The sequence below is a fragment of the Geotrypetes seraphini genome, chromosome 1 (assembly GCF_902459505.1).
Source record: "Geotrypetes seraphini chromosome 1, aGeoSer1.1, whole genome shotgun sequence".
Taxonomy (NCBI): Eukaryota; Metazoa; Chordata; class Amphibia; order Gymnophiona; family Dermophiidae; genus Geotrypetes; species Geotrypetes seraphini.
In genome coordinates this window covers 459,584,433-459,604,138 of record NC_047084.1, presented here as the reverse complement: position 1 = coordinate 459,604,138, position 19,706 = coordinate 459,584,433, and the positions used below count along the sequence as shown (strand labels likewise).

Sequence of the window (19,706 nt, the reverse complement as noted above, 5' to 3'; positions counted from 1 at the left end):
AGAGTGCTTTCAACTCCTAACTCCTTTCACTTTGGTTCTGCATCCCTATATGTCATGTGTCTGTCCAAGTTAGATTGTAAGCTCTTCTGAGCAGGGATAGTCTATAAATGTCAAAATGTACAGCACTGTGTATGCCTTTCAGCGCAATAAGTAGTAGTAGTAACCCAAAAACGAAAGTATGGAACTGTTGCCCCCAGGACTGCAAAATGAAAGAAAAAAAGCGAATGGTGGAATTCGTTGTGCCACATTTACAAAATGGAAAGAATAATTGCTTTGCAGAAAGGGAATTATAATAATTTTAAAAAGATCTGGGGGCCATTGGCAAATTATTGTAATGATTAGACATCATTTTCCACTGACAGTATATTTATATATAGGGGGTATGGGGGACAGTATAAAGTTCTATTTAAAGGTTAATCAATAGATAAGAATACAATATTTATATGATATTTTTGATTGAAATATTTGAAGGAAGGGTAGGTGGGGAGAGAATAAATTTATGTATTTATGATAACAGAAAGAAATTCAAGTGATATGTAAAAGTTTTAAATGATGTAATATTGTGTACTTGTTGTAAGATGACAAAATAAAGAATTTGAAAAAAACCCAAAAAACAAACGAACAACGCTCTTCCGGAGGCTGTTATAGGGGAAAACATCCTCCAGGGTTATAAGACAAAGTTGGACGGGTTTCTGTTGAACCAGAACGTAAGCAGGTAGGGCTGGTCTCGGGGCACTGGTCTTTGACCTGAGGGCCACTGCAGGAGCAGACTGCTGGGCACGATGGACCACTGGTCTGACCCAGCAGCAGCAAATTCTTATGTTCTTATCCCCCACCACACAGAAGTCAGGGTTCTTGGTCAAGGACACCAAGATTTTTGGAAAATGTAAGACAAATACCCTCTCCACTGGAGGGAAAAAAGCAAGAGCTGGTCGCTAGTTTACTTTTATTTAAATTACAGAATCAAGAAACCAAACATTAAAGTCATGGTTCGGAAGAGGATACAGTGAAATGATTTTTAAATTATATTATGTCTGGCACAGCAGTAATTTAAGATGGAATTTCATTAAAAATATTTTTTAAAAACTTTCCTAGAATGCACACATGCATTTTTATAAAGACATTTTCACAGCAAATTACAATTTTGTGCAATCCAAGGGCCCAAAAAGTGAGTTGCAGAAAGTTAAAGATAAAAGGCAAATACCATTTTACTACAAGTTGGAATTTATTGTAAGATGAATATGCTCAGAATTTAAGAGCAGAGAAGACAGTCATGAGGGAAATGTAAGGAATACCCACACTGACACAGATCCTCCTCAATCTGTCACACTGAGCAGATTGCCAGAAAGGGGTCCCCTATTACTTCTGAACCAGACAAGTCCCCCACAGCATTTCCGTAACACACACGCACATTCATACATACAAGAACTGTGATGAGGTAAACAGTCTTGAAGTAGACACCAATAAATAAATCTGCCTGTATCATGAACATCAAAACAGGATTCACCTCTCAGCATCCCAATATATACAAAATGTTTCATAATATGTACATTTTTCACTGTGGTGCCAGCAGCTGAGACCAAGTTATTAGAATGAGACACTCCCTGCTCCTCGAGTTTATCCATCTCATAGGCTTGGTTTACTAACCAGCAGTACAATTTAAAAACAGCAAGACACAAGACAGGAAGCATGTATGTATGGAGGTGCAGTTAAATCTTTCAATGCTCCATCCCTCTTCCCCCTTAGGATCGCAGAATGCAAAAGGGGACTGGATTAGAGCCAGAATCTTTAGCCCAATAAATAATTCTCTACAGAGTTGGAGTTAGGCTGAGCCATGAGTTATACCATCACCACCGATGGGGCTAGGTCACTAGAAGGGGGTAGGATTGAGCAGGTGAGAACTTCTTCCCAAGCTCAGTGAGTATCCAAATAGGTTGAAGGGACCTATTACCCAAGAAGGAAATTCCATAGAGTGAATCCCAACACAGGTGAGGACTACAGATCACCAGTGCTTCACAAGTAGAACAGCAAATACAGATGGTTGCAAAAGCTCAGTTAGCTCTGGGTCACACTGAAGGTTCACAAGCCACACTGAATATTAACCAAGACTGCCCAGGCTCAAGCTCAAAATTGCCATGCAAAGTTCCAGAAGCCAGGGTCTATATTCCTCTCAAACTCTTCTCAGGAGGACCTAGCAAAGGCTGCAAAGAGTGTATGGAGCATTAGAGCCCCATTTCCAAGTGCAAGTGTGTATTAAATGAATGCCATGAAGATCCACCCACTGTATCTAGAGGTCATGTCTTAGATACAGCAGCAGGAGCTGAAGCAACCTTTAAGGACTGCTTGTTGAAACTCTAGGACTACTGTTGTCCTTTTTTTTGTTTTGGGATTGTTCTCCTTCCATCCCACTCCCTTATCCCCCCCCCAACAGATTTATTCAGTTAGGGGCACAGAGATGGATGGCCCCTTGGGGTCATCAAATCGGTCCATAGTCTTGAGGCTCATCACCATATGCAGGCCATAGGTCAGGATGAAAACCAGGAGGAAGGTGGTGACCAGGCCCATCCATATACCTGCAGAGAAAAAGCCGGAACAGTCGCTGGCATATGAGAAGTTGCCACTGGTCACATTAAAGCCCTGAATCTAGGGAAAGAGACAAGAGAAAGAACACATAAGAACATAGCACATTTGAGGGTCTTGGTCTATTTTTACCATTGGGTAATTATTCTACTCATATGTTGCAGCTTAGACATAAGCTATGTAAGCACTAGACTGTGCCTAACAGGTGGCCACAAACCAATGTACCCTTTCTAAGCCTCCATCCCCCACAATCAGGGCTGTGGAGTCAGAAGCAATTTTGGGTAGAACTGGTGTCAGTAAAAATGTACCGACTCCAGCTTCAAATTAAAAACACACACAGACATATCTATGTCCTGATCTAAAGTACTGTATATACTCAAATATAAGCCAAGATTTTTGGGCCCAAAAATGGGAGTCTTGGCTTATATTAGTCAGCACCCACCCACCCCTACCCCTTATGAGAGTTGCAAGAACTCATGGCAGTCATTCAGCTAGTGGCTCTGTGCCAAGCAGGATTGTGGGAAGACCACTCCTACTTGGTTAACCACTGGACCCACCAGGGAATTGAAAGGTATGCAGGGAAGGAAGGGGGGAAGTAAAAATTGTCACAGGCAGCCAGGACAGGAGGCGGGAGGGATCTCTCATGTCCCAGCCCACTGCAAGACTGCCAGGGAATTCAAAAGGTACATGGAGGAGGGAGGAGAAAAGTTAAAAAAGTTTTTAGAGTCATTGACATATATGGGGTACTGACTCCACAGATCTGCCCACAATCTTACAATAGCTAATAAGATTACTACACATAATATAGGCACAAACAGAAAGCCACACCTTAACAAAAAAGTTACTTTCAATATGACTATACAAAGCCATTGCTATCATTACTATATCTAAAGTGCTAATACATAAAACTCAGGTACCTGGAACCCCTCAAAGAAGACCAACCAGAGCTGGGTAAAGGAATCTGCGTCGTTAGGCACCAGAATGGAGCCATGCCCTGGGAAGTTGCTTAATAAGCCACAATGAAAGGAGTAGCTGCTAGGAGCAGTAACCTGGGAAGCATTGAAGAAGGCAGTCGAGCTGTTGAAAGCTACCTCCAGGCGATTCAGTATGAACCAGGACCGGCCAGATATTGGGTAGTGGCGATTAAACATTCGGAACCTGGCAAAAGAAGCCAAATCAAGTCACAACCTCTTAACAGTTAATGGCAGATAATTCTCTTGGCCCATCCATTCTGCCCAGCTTCTATGCCGATTGTCACTACAGATCTAACTCAAGGGCCAGTCATCTTTCCCTTACCCCATCTGCTCTGCGTGATCTTTGGTACATCATTTCACACACCATTAACTCATATACAGCAAATTCTTACAAGGAAATATGTACTATATACCTGAATGTAATTTGTTCTGAACTACAAATGAAAAAAAAAAAAAAAAAAAGTGAGCTAAATCCAAATAGTCTGCCCCAGTATTGTTTTAGTTCCGTCCTTTTTGGCTTGCTAGGTTTTCATTCCTGTTTTAAGGGTAGTTAGAGCTTCACATTGGTCTGGTGTGCTCAGTACATACAGTCAGCGGAAGCTGTGTGTGACTCCATTTGTAACTGTAGCTGGGACTATATCATTTTCCATACGTAGGCAGCGGAATGCTTTTTTGTTTGGGAGGCCCAAAAGCTCTGCCCAAACTCCAACCAAGCTCTGCCCCTGACCCCACCCCCATATAAAATGATAGTATTAATTGTAATACCATTTTTTTTCCATTCATTTTTCAAATATACACACAATATAATTTTAGTAATACCATATAATGGTTAACCACAAAATTAAACTACACAAAGCACACTGTATGCTTCTCAACATTCATTCCTACCAGAACACCTGGCCTTGGTCACACATGCAGAACACAGATAACACATATGCTAGCACAGGGCCACAAACTAAAAGTACTAATATACACAAACGAAACCCTAAGATGCCAGACTCTACATGCGTTATAACCAGGACTGTGGAGTTGGAATCGAGGAGTCGGAGACGATAAAAATACAGACTCAGACTCCTGATAAATTTAAATTATAATAACAAAAAGTTCAAATGTCCCATTTCACAAACAATAGTCATAATTAAGTACTTCTCTGATGAATAGTGGTATTTCTACTAGTGTGAAATTCAGCTGAGCTATTATACAACCTGACATTCACATTATTGTAATCTGGATTATATACATTATATCTGAAATAAAATGAAAACATTTTGTAATGTGTTTAACAAGTTTATTTGAATGTAAACAAGTGTAATGATATAGGTGTAGGTGAGTGCTATGGCCTGATGTGTGTTCAGGTGTACTGTCTGCACTCTCCATATATGCTCCCATCCAGGGCTGACTTTTAACATCATTTTGCACACCACCTAATACTAGGAAGTTAGTTAAGTGGCCCCCCTGGCCCTGGAGCCTCCCACTGCCCTGTCTTCAGCAGAAGATCAGCAAACAAAGATAAAGGCAGCAGTGCCTGCTCAACTTCCTCTGTCTGCTAAAAGAACTTGGAAAGGGGATTTCCAAGATGGCAGTGGTTGTGTGATAGCGTTCCCGACTGACAACAGAGAGAGTTGCAAATAACTACCTTTTTTCCAAAATGCCTCACACGAAGCGCAAAGGAAATGTCCGAGCTGAACCCTCTGAGGCAAGGACTTCTTCCCCAATGCAACACTCCAGTCAGGAATTCACTATGGCCTCTGGGTCCCATGATGATGCTGCTGGAGTGCTGTCTGCTGTTTCCTCAGCAGGAGAAGCTGAGGAACTGGACTTGGAAACATCTTTCACCTCCACTAGCTGTACCACCGCTATGTCCTGCTCCTTTCACGGCAGAGCCGGGGGGGGGGGGGATCCCTGTGAAACTACTCTCGTGGGAGAAACCCCATTTCGAGGGGCAGATGCCACAGGAACTTCAAAGCAGAGAATGTTGGGAGCCGCTGTTGAAGCTACACCACAGCAGTCCGGAACACCGGCGGTGATTCTGGAGAACATCTGGCAGGTTCTCCAGATGCTAAATGGAACAGTCAGCAAGTCTTCAATGATATTTCATGACTTGTAAGTACTATAGATGCTCTTGGTAAAAAGCTAGACGGTATACAAGAGGATTTTGCTTCTGAAATGAAACAAATGAAAGCTAATGTGGAACAGCTTCAAAACCTGATTTCTGGGATTGTGAAGGATAAAAATCTACTGACTAGAAAAATAAAACAACTTGAAAATTATAACTTCAGATTAAATATGCGTATATTGAACTTTCCAAAATCTTTGCTTATGACCCCTCTAGATCTGTTTAAAAAATATTTCATTGAAGTCTTGAAGTTTCCTCCAGAAAATTTAATATCAATAAAATTTACTATTTACCAATGAAAAAGGAAATAGGTCCTAATCTATAGGTGGGGGCAATGAATTTGGATGAAAGAAAAAAAAAAAATCTTAATATATCTGACCTTCTTGAAACTTGTTTGTCAGAATCAACAGAAAGAGCCACATTATTGGTATCACTAGTTTTTGAGCAAAATATTAATGCTATATTTAGAACCTATTTCTGTCAATCTCAACAATTGTTCTATGGGAAAAGGATTTGGATGTATCCTGATGTCACTCGACAAAATGCAGGAGCGAAGAAAATTATTCCTTGAAATGAGATCTGAAACTCTGGCATTAGGAGCCACATATTTGTTGGCATATCTCTGCAAATGTTTGATTAAATACCTTGGTTTGAAATATATATTCTAAGTAAGTAAGTGTGAGTGAGAGTGAGAGAGAGAGAGTGTGTGAGAGAGAGTGTGTGTTCCTCTAATTTTGTGTATAGTGCATATTGTGTGTATGTTTCTCAGTAAAATGTAGGGCTCTGGATAAAACATGCATGTTTCTGGATAAAACATAGCCCAACAGTTTTATCCAGAAACATGCATGTTTTTCTGTATAGAACAAATTATGTCTAAGTTTAGTGCAGGGCTATAGTTTATTTGTGTGTTTAGTGCCGTGTTGTTTGTATGTATGTTTGCAATAGTGCAGGACTATGTGAAGTCCCATGTGGGATCAGCATGCTCTGTTGCTTGATTGTTTAAAACTCATTTTACCCTTTTATTACTTTATTCAATTTCATATTTATGCTTTAGAAAATGAAACTCTTTTTGACCTACTTGTTTTTAATAACTCAATTAGAAATGCCATTATATTACATGAACTTTGCTTTTGCTCATCATTAAGCCTAACATTGCATTAAATTAAATTTCCCCCTTATCTTTTTCGTTATTTTGTAAATTAAATTCATTTTTGATTACTATGATTCTTCTATATAAGCATTTCCTTGCTTATACTTAGGAGGGTTGTACAATCATTGTACGACAATGTGTATGTTTGTATTTAAATCAAAGAATATGCTAGTTGGTATAAAATTTATATTTTAGTGACAGCAGCACTCCATTCACAACGGCAAAAAGTCTGTCAACAAACACGATAAAGTCTGCTGTTTATGAGCACTTTATATTATCAAGTGATGGTAAACATTACGTGTGCCAATGTATTCTTGAAGATGATGGTTAAAAACAATGTGATGCAAAAATTAGCAGTTTCAGTGGGTCTAACAAAAATGCACCTACAAGAGCATCAAATTTGAAAAGACAGTGTTAGAAGTTGTGAATGAGAAAGATATCAATCTACTGGAGACCAACCACACACTAAGAAGATTCTTTATATCTGACAGTTACCATAACAATGACACCAGAAAATTTCAAAAAGCACATTATTGAAATAGTAATAGTTTACCCACTATCCTTTTCACAGCCAGCCTTTTTAGGCCTAAATGGAGAAATGGCTAAAATGTAAAGAAAAAGGAATAACTACGAAAAGGTCTGAAGGGACATTTTGTCTTCATAAAAATGGATGCATGCACGTCAGTGTCAATTATTTTGCTATCAATGTTAGATTTGTTGATGAAAATAATAAAATAATAACGCGAACCTTGGGAATAAAGGACACCCAGGCACATCACACCAGTGACTATCTTCAGAAGTAAGTGGAGGATGTTCTAGAAGATTATGAAATTAAAAAGGAACAGATTCTATGTATTGTGACAGATAATGCTTCTAATATGTTGAGCACAATTGACAAAATGAAGAAAGTCTTTTGTTTTGTTCCATTTTGAAAGTATTGCCCTCTCGAGTGGATTGTAATTTAAAATCCCCGGTCTGTTTGGATCAAACCTACATTCATCTTTGGCATTAACTTTTAACATAACATTCAACTTTTTCTGCTTGCTTCTCAAAATCTACTTTTCCATGTCTTACCTTCCCATCTATCCATGTGTACCATCTCTCTTTCTTTTCCCCTATTCCCATTTATCCCTTAAGCATTTCTTCTCTTCCCTGCCACACCCATTGCTATGCACCATCTCCTCCCTCTCTCTCCAGTGGTCTAAAATCTGTTTTCCACTTATCCCCTCATATGGTCTGGCATCTTTCTCCTCTCCCATGATCTGGCATCTCTCTCTCCTTCCCTCCCTTTTCCCACGGTCCAACATCCCTCTCCTTCCCTTGCTGCAGTCTAGTATCTCTTTCTTCTCTCCTTCCTCGCTCTGGTCTGGCATCTCTTTCCCCCTTCCAGTGGTCTAACAACTCTCATCACCCTTCTCCAGAATCTGACATCTCTCCTTTCGATTCATCTGTCCTCCTTCCCAGTCTAATATTTCTCTTTCCTTCCTCTCCACCATTATCATGTCCAACAATTCTCCCTCTTTCTTCCTTTCCCCATGTATATCATCTCTTTCCCTCTCACTCCATGTACCTATGTACAACAATTTTCTTTTTCTCATCCCTTCCCCACTGGCAGCATCTCTCTTTCTCTCCCTTTCCAACCCCCTCCCCAGCCAGGGCACCATCTGTCCTTCCCAACCCCCTCCCCAGCCTGAGCAGCATCTATCCTCCCTGTATTCCCAACTCCCTACCCCCAGCCCATGGCATGCAGCTTATGTTCTTTCCTTCCTTTCTCCCAGCGGACCCTGCAGCATGATCTCTTCAGCTCTGGACCTCCCCCTGGGTCACTTGTTATTTTAAATGTTCCAGCAGCCGCAATGCAGGCTCCACAAGATGAGCCTTCTGCCTTCAGCCTGCACTGGAAGTCTCAATTCAGCAGAGACTTCCTGTTCCCGCCTAGACAGGCAGCTGCTAAATATCGGGGCAGGCCGGCGGCAGAAGGTTCATCATGTGGACGCTATGCCGCAGCTGCCAGAACATTTAAAACAACGACGACTCAGGGATGAGGGAAGGAGTCAAAGAAAATTTAAAATTACAGCCACCAGGAGGTAAGGTGGGGGAACTGAACCATCGCCAATTTTTAGGGAGGCCACAGCCCCTGTGCCCCCCACCCCCCCGACGCCTATGGGTCCATATATAAAAGACAGCCCTGGAGGAAGGATTAAGTGGGAAGTACTCACGTCAGGGTGACAGGCAAGCCACGGAAGATATTTTTGTAAGTCAGTGCGAGCCTAAGGACAGAAAAGACAAAGTAGAACTTAGTATACCTGTTAACGAGAAGCCTGTGGGTTGCTGCCCCTTTGAATTTACATTCTACATTTTTCCTCAAGTACAACTCTAGTCTATAAAAAACACAGCACATTACAGTCAAATCAAAGTAAAATAAATGAATTACACTATTACAATCATCCCCACCAGTGTCCCCATCGCCAATCCTCATCTGTAATATAGCCTATCAGCTTTTGAGAAGCTTCAAGAGTAGTGGGCATTTCATATGGAAGGACTGGATTTGAGAGACCCTGCCACAGGAGGAATAAGGAACTCAATAAGCAAAGTGTGTGTGGGGAAGATATAGTGCCCTGAATAATGGAGATAAGTGTAAGTTAAGGTGTTAAAAAAAAAAAAAAAAAAGGTCATTTTCAAGGTTATACATGTCATTATTTCAAGGTCATATCATTGCCCTTCAACACTAATGCTATGAAAGATGGTATTCTGGATCCACTGTACTCGATTGCTTAATTCTCTTGAAGTGAAGCATTAATAATCAACTTTAAGAAAATGACAGTTAGATCACTATTTAAAAAGCCCAGTCTTAAGAGCCACTGTCCAATCTTAATTTTTCTGAGAGAAGCCGAAGCCAGTAGCTCTACAAAAACAGAATTTATACATAAATATTCTGGATACTAGTTAGGATCATAAAACATCACAGTACAAGAATGACACTGCACACAGCTACTGATCATCTAAGGTTGGAGCTAAACAAAGGTGTTAACTCACTACCACTTATAGATTTTAGGGCATACTAGTAGTAGTTAATTGATTAAAAAATATTTCAGGTGTAGTGTGTAGGGAAGACCAGGTAGCAGCCCTGCAAATCTCTTCAGGCGAAACTGCCGAAGTCTCTGCCCAAGAGGACACACCTCTGTTAGAATGAGCCCGTAACCCAAGGAGGGGGAGCTTTTTTCCTGCAGAGATGGCTGCATTGATCCATCTTGAAATGGTAGCCTTAGAGGTAGGCCTGCCCTTTTGAGCTGGATCCGCAAGGACAACAGATGGTCCGAGAAGCGAAACTTATTGGTTATTTCTAAATACCGCAGCAAAAGTCAGTTAACGTCCAAGGACCACAAAACCTGGTCCTGGGCCTTGGAACCTGAGGGGGGATGAATGCTGGAAGACAGATTTCCTGATTCACATGGAAGACGGAAACCACCTTCAGAAGGAACTGTCCACAAAATAAATGCAGAATCTACGATACACAGGAAAGATCCTGGCAAGAGAGCTTGAAACTCTGAAATTCTTTGTGCAGATGTGACTGCAACCAAGAATATCGTCTTAATGGAAAGATCCATCAAGGAAGCCTGTTCTAGAGGTTCATAGCGCAGACATGCCAGAGCGCGGAGAACCAGATTCAGATTCCACATTGGACAAGAGAGGCACAACGGAGGATTCATCCAAACCACTCCCCTCAAAATACGGACAACGTCCGGATGAGCTGCTAAGGAAACTCTGAGCACAACAGGTCCCAAAACAGGAAAGACCTGCGATCTGAACCCTGAGTGAAGCAATGGCAAGGCCCTTTTTCAGGCCATCCTGCAGAAAGTCTAGGACCTGAGCCACCGAGGGATCCACCTGACAACCGGAGCACCAAGCCTGGTAATATTTCCAACCTTTCGCATAGGCCGCCACTGTGGACTTCCACTTGCTGTGCAGTAATGTGGCAATCACTGCGGTCAAATAGCCTCGGGCCATCAGGCCGCATGCTCAAGAGCCATGCCATAAAACCAAAATGGTCTGGATCCTACAGAGTGATTGCCCCCCCTACCACCTAAGTAAGACGACAAGGGTGACAGGGCAGCCGAAGTCCCCGACCTGCACCAGATTGGCATACCACAGCCTCCTTGGCAAATCGGGACCACCAAGATCACTGGTCCCCTGTGCTCTGCGATGCGACACAACAAGTATCCTATCATGGGCCATGGTGGGAGGGGGGGGGGAGGAAGACGTACAGATCTCTCATGACCAGGACTGCACCAGAGTGTCCAGGCCTATGCTGCCAGTTTCTCGCCAACAGCTGTAATCCTCGAAGAGAAAGAGAGACCACTCTCTGGATCCAGCATCTGACTGAAAAAGTCCACCTGGATATTGTCCACTCCTGCCAAGTGAGCCGCGAACAGTGCAACCAGGTGCCTTTCCACCCAGTAAAAGAGCAACCAAGCCTCCATGCTCAGGAGGAGGGCTCCTCGTGCCCCCTTGCTGGTTGATCCAATTCACTGCCATGGCATTGTCTGAGAACACTCAGACAGGTCCCTGAGGGAGACACCCCTGGAAATGCAATAACGCTAGACGGATCACCCTCAGCTCCAAGCGACTGATTGACCACTTGGGCTCCGAGGACAAACAATAGCCCTGCACTGGGGCGACATATAGACTGCTCCCCAGCTGCAGAGACTCACGTCTGTGGAGTCACCCAGTCTGAAACCCGAAGCGGCAGGTCCCTGGACAGTCAGAGGACTCAGCCACCACTGCATGCTTCTGCGTGCCGCCGTTGTCCAGGGTAGCAGTGCAAATAAGGGATCCTGTTGCGGGTTCCAACGGGACAACAATGCCTCCCGCAGGGGGACAAAGTCGGGCCCTGGCCCCGGCACCACATCGATCGAAGCCACCATGAGCCCCAGAACCTGGAGATATTGCCAGGTCATCGGAGTCGGAATGGCTAACAGGACTCTGATGGTATGTTGAATCCTCTCGTCGAGCCACTGGAAGAAACATATTGTTCTGAGTCATGTGGAACCGGACCCCCAGGTATTCAAAATCCTGGGTAGGCTCCAAGTGGCTCTTTCTCAGGTTGATCACCCAGCCCAGACACTGCAACAAATGAACTACCTGCTGCACTGCCTGGATCCCCTCTGACAGAGAGGGAGCTCTGATCAGCCAATCATCCAGATAGGGATGGACCAGGAAACCCTGAAAGTGGAGGTGAGCCGCTATCACCACCATAATCTTGGTGAAGGTCCTGGGCGCCGTCATCAGGCTGAATGGGAGAGCCACAAATTGAAAGTGTGGTTCCAAGATATTGAACCAAAGGAACTTCCTGTGTCCCAGAAAAACGGGGATATGAAGATATACCTCCTTTAGATCCAGGGAAGCCAGAAACTTCCCCGCTGCCACCGATGTAATTACTGACTGCACAGTTTCCGTGCGGAAATGGGGCACCTTCAGTGCTGCATTGACCACCTTGAGATCTAGAATTGGTCTCCAATCTTCGGAGCCTTTCTTTGGAAGGATGCCGAAGTATATTGAGTATCTCCCCGAGCCAAGTCGTCATCTGGTAACATGGTAACATAGTAACATAGTAGATGACGGCAGATAAAGACCCGAATGGTCCATCCAGTCTGCCCAACCTGATTCAATTTAAATTATTATTATTTATTTTTTTTTCTTCTTAGCTATTTCTGGGCGAGAATCCAAAGCTTTACCCGGTACTGTGCTTGGGTTCCAACTGCCGAAATCTCTGTTAAGACTTACTCCAGCCCATCTACACCCTCCCAGCCATTGAAGTCCTCCCCTGCCCATCCTCCTCCAAACGGCCATGCACAGACACAGACCGTACAAGTCTGCCCAGTAACTGGCCTAGTTCAATCTTTAATATTATTTTCTGATTCTAAATCTTCTGTGTTCATTCCACGCTTCTTTGAACTCAGTCACAGTTTTACTTTCCACCACCTCTCTCGGGAGCGCATTCCAGGCATCCACCACCCTCTCCGTAAAGTAGAATTTCCTAACATTGCCCCTGAATCTACCACCCCTCAACCTCAAATTATGTCCTCTGGTTTTACCATTTTCCTTTCTCTGGAAAAGATTTTGTTCTACGTTAATACCCTTTAAGTATTTGAACGTCTGAATCATATCTCCCCTGTCTCTCCTTTCCTCTAGGGTATACATATTCAGGGCTTCCAGTCTCTCCTCATACGTCTTCTGGCGCAAGCCTCCTATCATTTTTGTCGCCCTCCTCTGGACCGCCTCAAGTCTTCTTACGTCTTTCGCCAGATACGGTCTCCAAAACTGAACACAATACTCCAAGTGGGGCCTCACCAATGACCTGTACAGGGGCATCAACACCTTCTTCCTTCTACTGACTACGCCTCTCTTTATACAGCCCAGAATCCTTCTGGCAGCAGCCACTGCCTTGTCACACTGTTTTTTCGCCTTTAGATCTTCGGACACTATCACCCCAAGGTCCCTCTCCCCGTCCGTGCATATCAGCTTCTCTCCTCCCAGCATATACGGTTCCTTCCTATTATTAATCCCCAAATGCATTACTCTGCATTTCTTTGCATTGAATTTTAGTTGCCAGGCATTAGACCATTCCTCTAACTTTTGCAGATCCTTTTTCATATTTTCCACTCCCTCTTCGGTGTCTACTCTGTTACAAATCTTGGTATCATCTGCAAAAAGGCACACTTTTCCTTCTAACCCTTCAGCAATGTCACTTACATACATATTGAACAGGATTGGCCCCAGCACCGAACCCTGAGGGACTCCACTAGTCACCTTTCCTTCCTTCGAGCGACTTCCATTAACCACCACCCTCTGGCGTCTGTCCGACAGCCAGTTTCTGACCCAGTTCACCACTTTGGGTCCTAACTTCAGCCCTTCAAGTTTGTTCAACAGCCTCTTATGAGGAACTGTATCAAAGGCTTTGCTGAAATCCAAGTAAATTACATCTAGCATATGTCCTCGATCCAGCTCTCTGGTCACCCAATCAAAAAATTCAATCAGGTTCGTTTGGCACGATTTACCTTTTGTAAAGCCATGTTGCCTCGGATCCTGTAACCCATTAGATTCAAGGAAATACACTATCCTTTCTTTCAGCAACACTTCCATTATTTTTCCAACAACTGAAGTGAGGCTCACCGTCCTGTAGTTTCCTGCTTCATCCCTGTGACCACTTTTATGAATAGGGACCACATCCGCTCTCCTCCAATCCCCAGGAATCACTCCCGTCTCCAGAGATTTGTTGAACAAGTCTTTAATAGGACTCGCCAGAACCTCTCTGAGCTCCCTTAGTATCCTGGGATGGATCCCGTCTGGTCCCATCGCTTTGTCCACCTTCAGTTTTTCAAGTTGCTCATAAACACCCTCCTCCGTGAACGGCGCAGAATCTACTCCATTTTCTCGTGTAACTTTGCCAGACAATCTCGGTCCTTCTCCAGGATTTTCTTCTGTGAACACAGAACAGAAGTATTTGTTTAGCACATTTGCTTTCTCCTCATCACTCTCCACATATTTGTTCCCAGCATCTTTCAGCCTAGCAATTCCATTTTTTATCTTCCTCCTTTCACTAAAGGCTTGATGGCTGCAATATCCAGCAGTCTGCAGACTATGGCCTGCACCCTGAGCGCCTTTTTGGGACACCCTGCAGGAAAATCCAGAAAATCCAACACAGGTCGGAAAAATTCCAATTTGAGTCTGTCGCGGAGGACCTCTAGAACCCAGCGGTCCCAGATTAGTCTCCTACTCTGCCAGAAAGGAGTCAGAACTGTTTATTCAGGGGAGCCATCAGCCTTCTATTTGAGGACTATGGAAGACCAGATCCCCTGAAAACGCTGCCTGGAGGAGGATGGGTACCTCTGACCCGAGGCTGGAGGACCGGAGTACTGATGCGGGTGCTGAAAGGGATGAAAATTAGGATGCCCTGAACTCCTGGCAGGGTGAGACCGGTTCCCTGGCAAAGCCTTAGGCTTAAGGTCCTGAACACTTGCCATAAGGTCATCCAAACCTTGGCCAAACAGGAGTTGGGCAACATACTCGGAGGCCTTAGAGGTTGAGACTCTGGAACACTGCCGTAACCACAGCATCCTCTGGGCGGACACTGAATAAGCGTCCAGCTTGGCAAAAACTTTCAGCATGTTGTATAATGTATCCACCAGATAATCCACTCCAGAGATGAGAAAATCAAGATCATGGAGAACCACAGGATCGTGGCAAAGCTTGGAATGGCACACCCAGGCAGCAAAAGATGTGGCCACTGCCGCTTTGACACTGGCCGCCGCAGATACAAAAAGGCATTTCAGAATAAAATCCACACACCTATCCTGAACATCTTTCAGAATCACCCCTCAGGTCCGGATTATCAGGAAAGGAGGCGGTAAGCGGTCTCCGATTGCTCATTAAGAAACATTCCGCCTGATCCAGTTGCAGCTTTAATTCCTGCAGAGATTCTGAAATAAGATCCTCAAGACGACCAGGCTTGAAGAACCTGCGCACAGGATTGTCTGCCAATTCCGGGGACCCACATGAATTTTGATCACGGAGTTCCGCTAGGTTAGCTACGTCATTGGACGCCCAGTTGCTTTGAGAGAGCAGGGGAATGGAAAGAGTTGCAAACACACTTGCAGGCCATCACCCGCTTGTGCTCCGGTGTTCCTATCTGAGAGCAAAGAGAAAGACTTGTGTCCAGCGAAGGGGGAGGGGAATGATCCCACGGGTGGACTAGATTTCGGAGGGGGAACCACAGGCATGGACTTTTTAACCAAGTATGCCTGATAAAGCATATTCACAAATTCCGGGGGAAAAGATCTCCTGTGGCAAGAGCCGCCCTGTGCGTCTCAGACTTAGAATGCTTGGCTTGGATGATTTATGAGACTTTTCGCTGGAACCACGCCCAATTTCGCTGCAACATCGCCAGCGCTCTGAGGGTCCCCCGATGCGATTTTTATGGCAATTGAGGAAGATGACCCAAGAAGGGCTGCCCCTGAGATGGAAGGCACCGCATCCATGACAACCTCGCCTACCTCAAAGGACACAGCACACATGGAACATGGCTGTGAATCAGACAGCCATTCGCCGCAAATGAGGCATGAATCCATGCCATCATGTCCTGAGGATGCCATCTGAGAAGTTTGGAGCAAAAACGAAGCTCCTAAGTGCAAAAAGTATACTTTTAAATAATTTGAAAAAAATTCAAGATGGCTGCCACAGGTGCCGATTTTTGCCCTAAAACAACTGGGGGAAAAACAGGAACCCCTGGAAAATGGCAATTTTACGATTTTAGAGGTGGGCGTAGGGGTAGGGCATGCAGGGCAACCTCCCCAAAACCACTTTTGAGGACCCCCAAAATTGCTATACCAGGCAAGCATGGTTGCTGTATGGGAGAAATGGCAGGCAATGCTGAAACTGCATGTAGTGAGATCTAAAGCCTCAGGAAGCTGGAAAACTGGATTTCGAGTCTTCTGACTGCCCCACCAGCCTGACCACCACGGCCAATGACCTCTTGCCACCTACAGAGCACTTGGGGAAGGTACAGTCTGACCCCAATTGCGGTTGTGCCTCCATGGAACTGCGCAGCCTGCGCTCCATCCACTAGCAGACAAACTTGGAGTGAGCTAGCTCCCGATCCCAGAGCTCCGATTTGACATGCAGGCTATCTAGGGGGTTTACTGCAGGAGCAGGGAACCCCCCCAGAAGCAGACTTTCTCCAAGAGTCTGTGATCTCCCGCCACAAGATGTCCCTGCAGGGAATTTCCATAGCACGAGGGCAAAACCCACAAGAAACTATCTAAATTAACAGACGTCAAATTTAGAAATGAAACACGAGCAGAAGAGAGAAGCTCCTACAGACTGGCATGTAGGAATACAAAACTGAGGTCCAGGGAGCATGCTCCAAGGTATGATAGCAGAGAGAGGAGTCAAAGCTTCTACCAATTGAAGTTTCCTACAGCTCATGTCGGGCCAGAATGCACAATACCCATCTGTCCTGGAATAAAGTAGGATTATACAAGAACATTTCATTCTCTCCCCATGCACCATCTCTCCACATTTCTCCCTGCCTCCCTCCATCAGATGTAGGATTTCTCCCTCTCACCCTTTCCTCTCATCCACCCCATGTCTAACAATTCTTCCTTTCTCCCCCCACTCCAAGCACGAGTTTTCCTTCCCTCCTACTCATCCCCCTGTGCAGCAGCTTTCCATCCCATCTTCTTCTCCCATGTGCACCAGCTTTCCTCCCCTTCCACCCATTCCCCTATGCAGTTTTCCATCTCTCCTTCCATCCCCTTATGCAACAGATTTCTTGTTAGTTGAACTAAATGACTTTTTATTTGGACTGATCTGCTTGTTTTTGTATTCGATTGTGACAGATCTTTGCCTCTGTGTTGCTCCATTTGCTAATGGAGTATTTTTTGCCCCACTCTCATTGCTACACCTACCTGCAACTGTTACAGGACTTGTCTTGAGGGATATCCAGCCTATTTACAAACTTTATGTGAAGATTACTTATCTACAAAGGGCCTTATGTTTTCCTTATATCGATGTCGACAGAGCCCAGTTCCTGTGGCTCATTGATGTAGATAGGAATAAGAGTTGAAAATGACTTACCCTGAAACTGACTGGGATAAGATAAACTTGCTGTTTATTCCACTACTAAAGTTTTGAAGCTACAGTAAAACTCTGTAAAAGTGCTTTATTACTTGTACCTGATGTCTGTGCAATTACAGCATTGCTTCCCTGAGGTATCGCCTCTTTGTTAGTGGTGCTGTGGAGAACAGGTTACTATGGCAAACATTTGGCTGAAATGTCTGAAAGCTAGGGCCTTCTGAAAGGCTATTCAGACATGTATTTTGTTGCTCTTGGGATATCATGTCCCATGGGATCCCAGTATTTTCTTATTGAATAGGTCGGTCCCAGGATTTACCATTGCAAAGAATTTCTAAATTCAACAATGCCTTATTGCTGTTTGATTGACTTTAGCACAGTTTTGAAAGAACCCTAGGCCTCCTTCAATGCAGACTTGGATCTGTAGCCTTCACTATATCCTATATATTATGGGTGAGCTGTGTGATTGAAGACCCTAGGAAAGTGGGAAAGACTGTGGGGACCTCTTACCTCTGAATTATTCATGCACTAATTTACTTCTTGAGATCTAGCTAGGTACTTGGGTTGGCCCAGTATCCTGTTGGAAACAGGATACTGGACTCAATGGACTTCCAGTCTGTCCCAGTACGGAAATTATGTTCTTATGTAATTAGATATATGTAGTACTGTATCCTTCAATTTGGGGGGATTTTTTTGGGGGGGGGAATCTTGAAAAAAGTGAGATTCTTTTTTTGTATTTTGCTTGAGTGGAGCTTGTAATTTGTAATGGCAACTTTGTGATTTTGCCTCTCTAAACTTGTAATTTTAGTGCTCATTTGTGTCTTTAATGACTGCTTTTTGTATTGCCGCTTTATCAATAAAAAAAACAACAACTGAGGATCTCTATATTGAAAGAGCATGCACAATTTAAAGCGTCAAACAGGGGTCTAAGCTGCAGAGAGCTGCCATCTTATTGAGACCAGATGAATCAAATATATCTTTATCTGCTTTCATTTACTATATTACCGTGTTTATGTTGTGTCATTCTGTATGAAAGATTGCTAAGATTATTGAACGTTCTATTTGTTCTCCATTTTGAGCATAAGAAAACTGAACATTTTCCCCTCATATTTACAGACCACTCCCCCTCTAGTTATAATTTTTCTGTTAGTTAAACACAGTATTACAGTCTGAAGCCAGTGAAGCATGAACAGCAATGGGTTTTCAGGTCCCATTGCAGCTATATGAAAAACTGTGTCCAGTACTCACACAGCAGTCTCATTGTTGCAGGTGGACCCCTCAGTGCTGACTATAGAACTACGGAAGGTCTGATTGGTCAGGTCCACTGTGTGCTCCTTGTCATAGGCCAGGGAAATATTCTTGGCCCAGAAGAGGATACAGGGATTATTCTCAGGATAAGCCAGGGGCGGATAAGTAGCTGAGGCTGCAGTCGGCACCTGCAGCAGTTGCCGGCCAGTACTTCCCACAGAGGAGATATCTCTGGATGCCTGAGAAAGATAGACTTGCATTGCATTTCAATATAATTAGGATAAAATGGAAACAGTTTGTGAACAAATTTTGTATCTTAAAACAGAATGGTCAGCTAGTTGATTTTTGCAGTAGCTTCTTATGTTAAGGGAGTTTCACATACCCGAGATGGTCTCGTTGCTGTGAGTATTGCAGTGTAGGGCACATCTTCTGCTTTCAGGACACTAATCACCTGACCGAGGACAGCATCTACAGACCGAGGGGGAAGCAAGTCCTAGATGTGAGGCAGATGGTGGCGATAGTTGTTTTGCTTTTTTTTAATTTTAAAAGATTTTATTGATAAAGACAAGCAGGTACAAAAAGCCAAAAATTCACACAACAATCATCCCAACAGAATCCCCCCCACCATTTCAATACAGCAAACTGTTGTACAGGAACTCTTCGAATCATGAATTAGGCAGCACTAATGGACACAAGTCTAAACAAACCTCAGCATAGCACAAGATAAGCTTACCAACTCTGAAACATAGAGCTCCCACAGATGTAACAAAGGGAATGATACGAGTATGTAATACCATTGACAACTAAAACAGTAATATCCCGTCCCCCTTTCTAAAATTACATAGTCTGCTGCCTCCATTGTATATAAGGTTCCCAAGTTTTAGAGTAAGATACAAGCTTTTGATAGGGTGGAATGGACCTTCATGTATCAAGCAATGGACTGGTTTGGAATAGGTTCAGGATTTATACAAATGATTCAATCTTTGTATAGTTCCCCTTCTGCTAG

At 43.8% G+C, this 19,706-nt stretch overlaps 1 protein-coding gene across 2 annotated transcripts in view; it reads right to left on the bottom strand.

Annotated features, from left to right (window-relative positions):
• Window positions 1–931: 931 nt before the first annotated feature.
• ATP6AP1 (ATPase H+ transporting accessory protein 1) overlaps window positions 932–19,706 on the bottom strand; it is a 61,886-nt gene continuing 43,111 nt past the window's right edge. For both annotated transcript variants that reach the window (XM_033922771.1, XM_033922761.1), the window contains exons 6-10: window positions 19,083–19,168; window positions 18,701–18,939; window positions 9,040–9,090; window positions 3,498–3,738; window positions 932–2,643 (exon numbers count right to left, since the gene is read on the bottom strand). In XM_033922771.1, coding sequence (XP_033778662.1) covers window positions 2,434–2,643; window positions 3,498–3,738; window positions 9,040–9,090; window positions 18,701–18,939; window positions 19,083–19,168 — 827 coding nt within the window. In that variant the 3' untranslated portion in view covers window positions 932–2,433. The remainder of the gene's footprint in view (window positions 2,644–3,497; window positions 3,739–9,039; window positions 9,091–18,700; window positions 18,940–19,082; window positions 19,169–19,706) is intronic.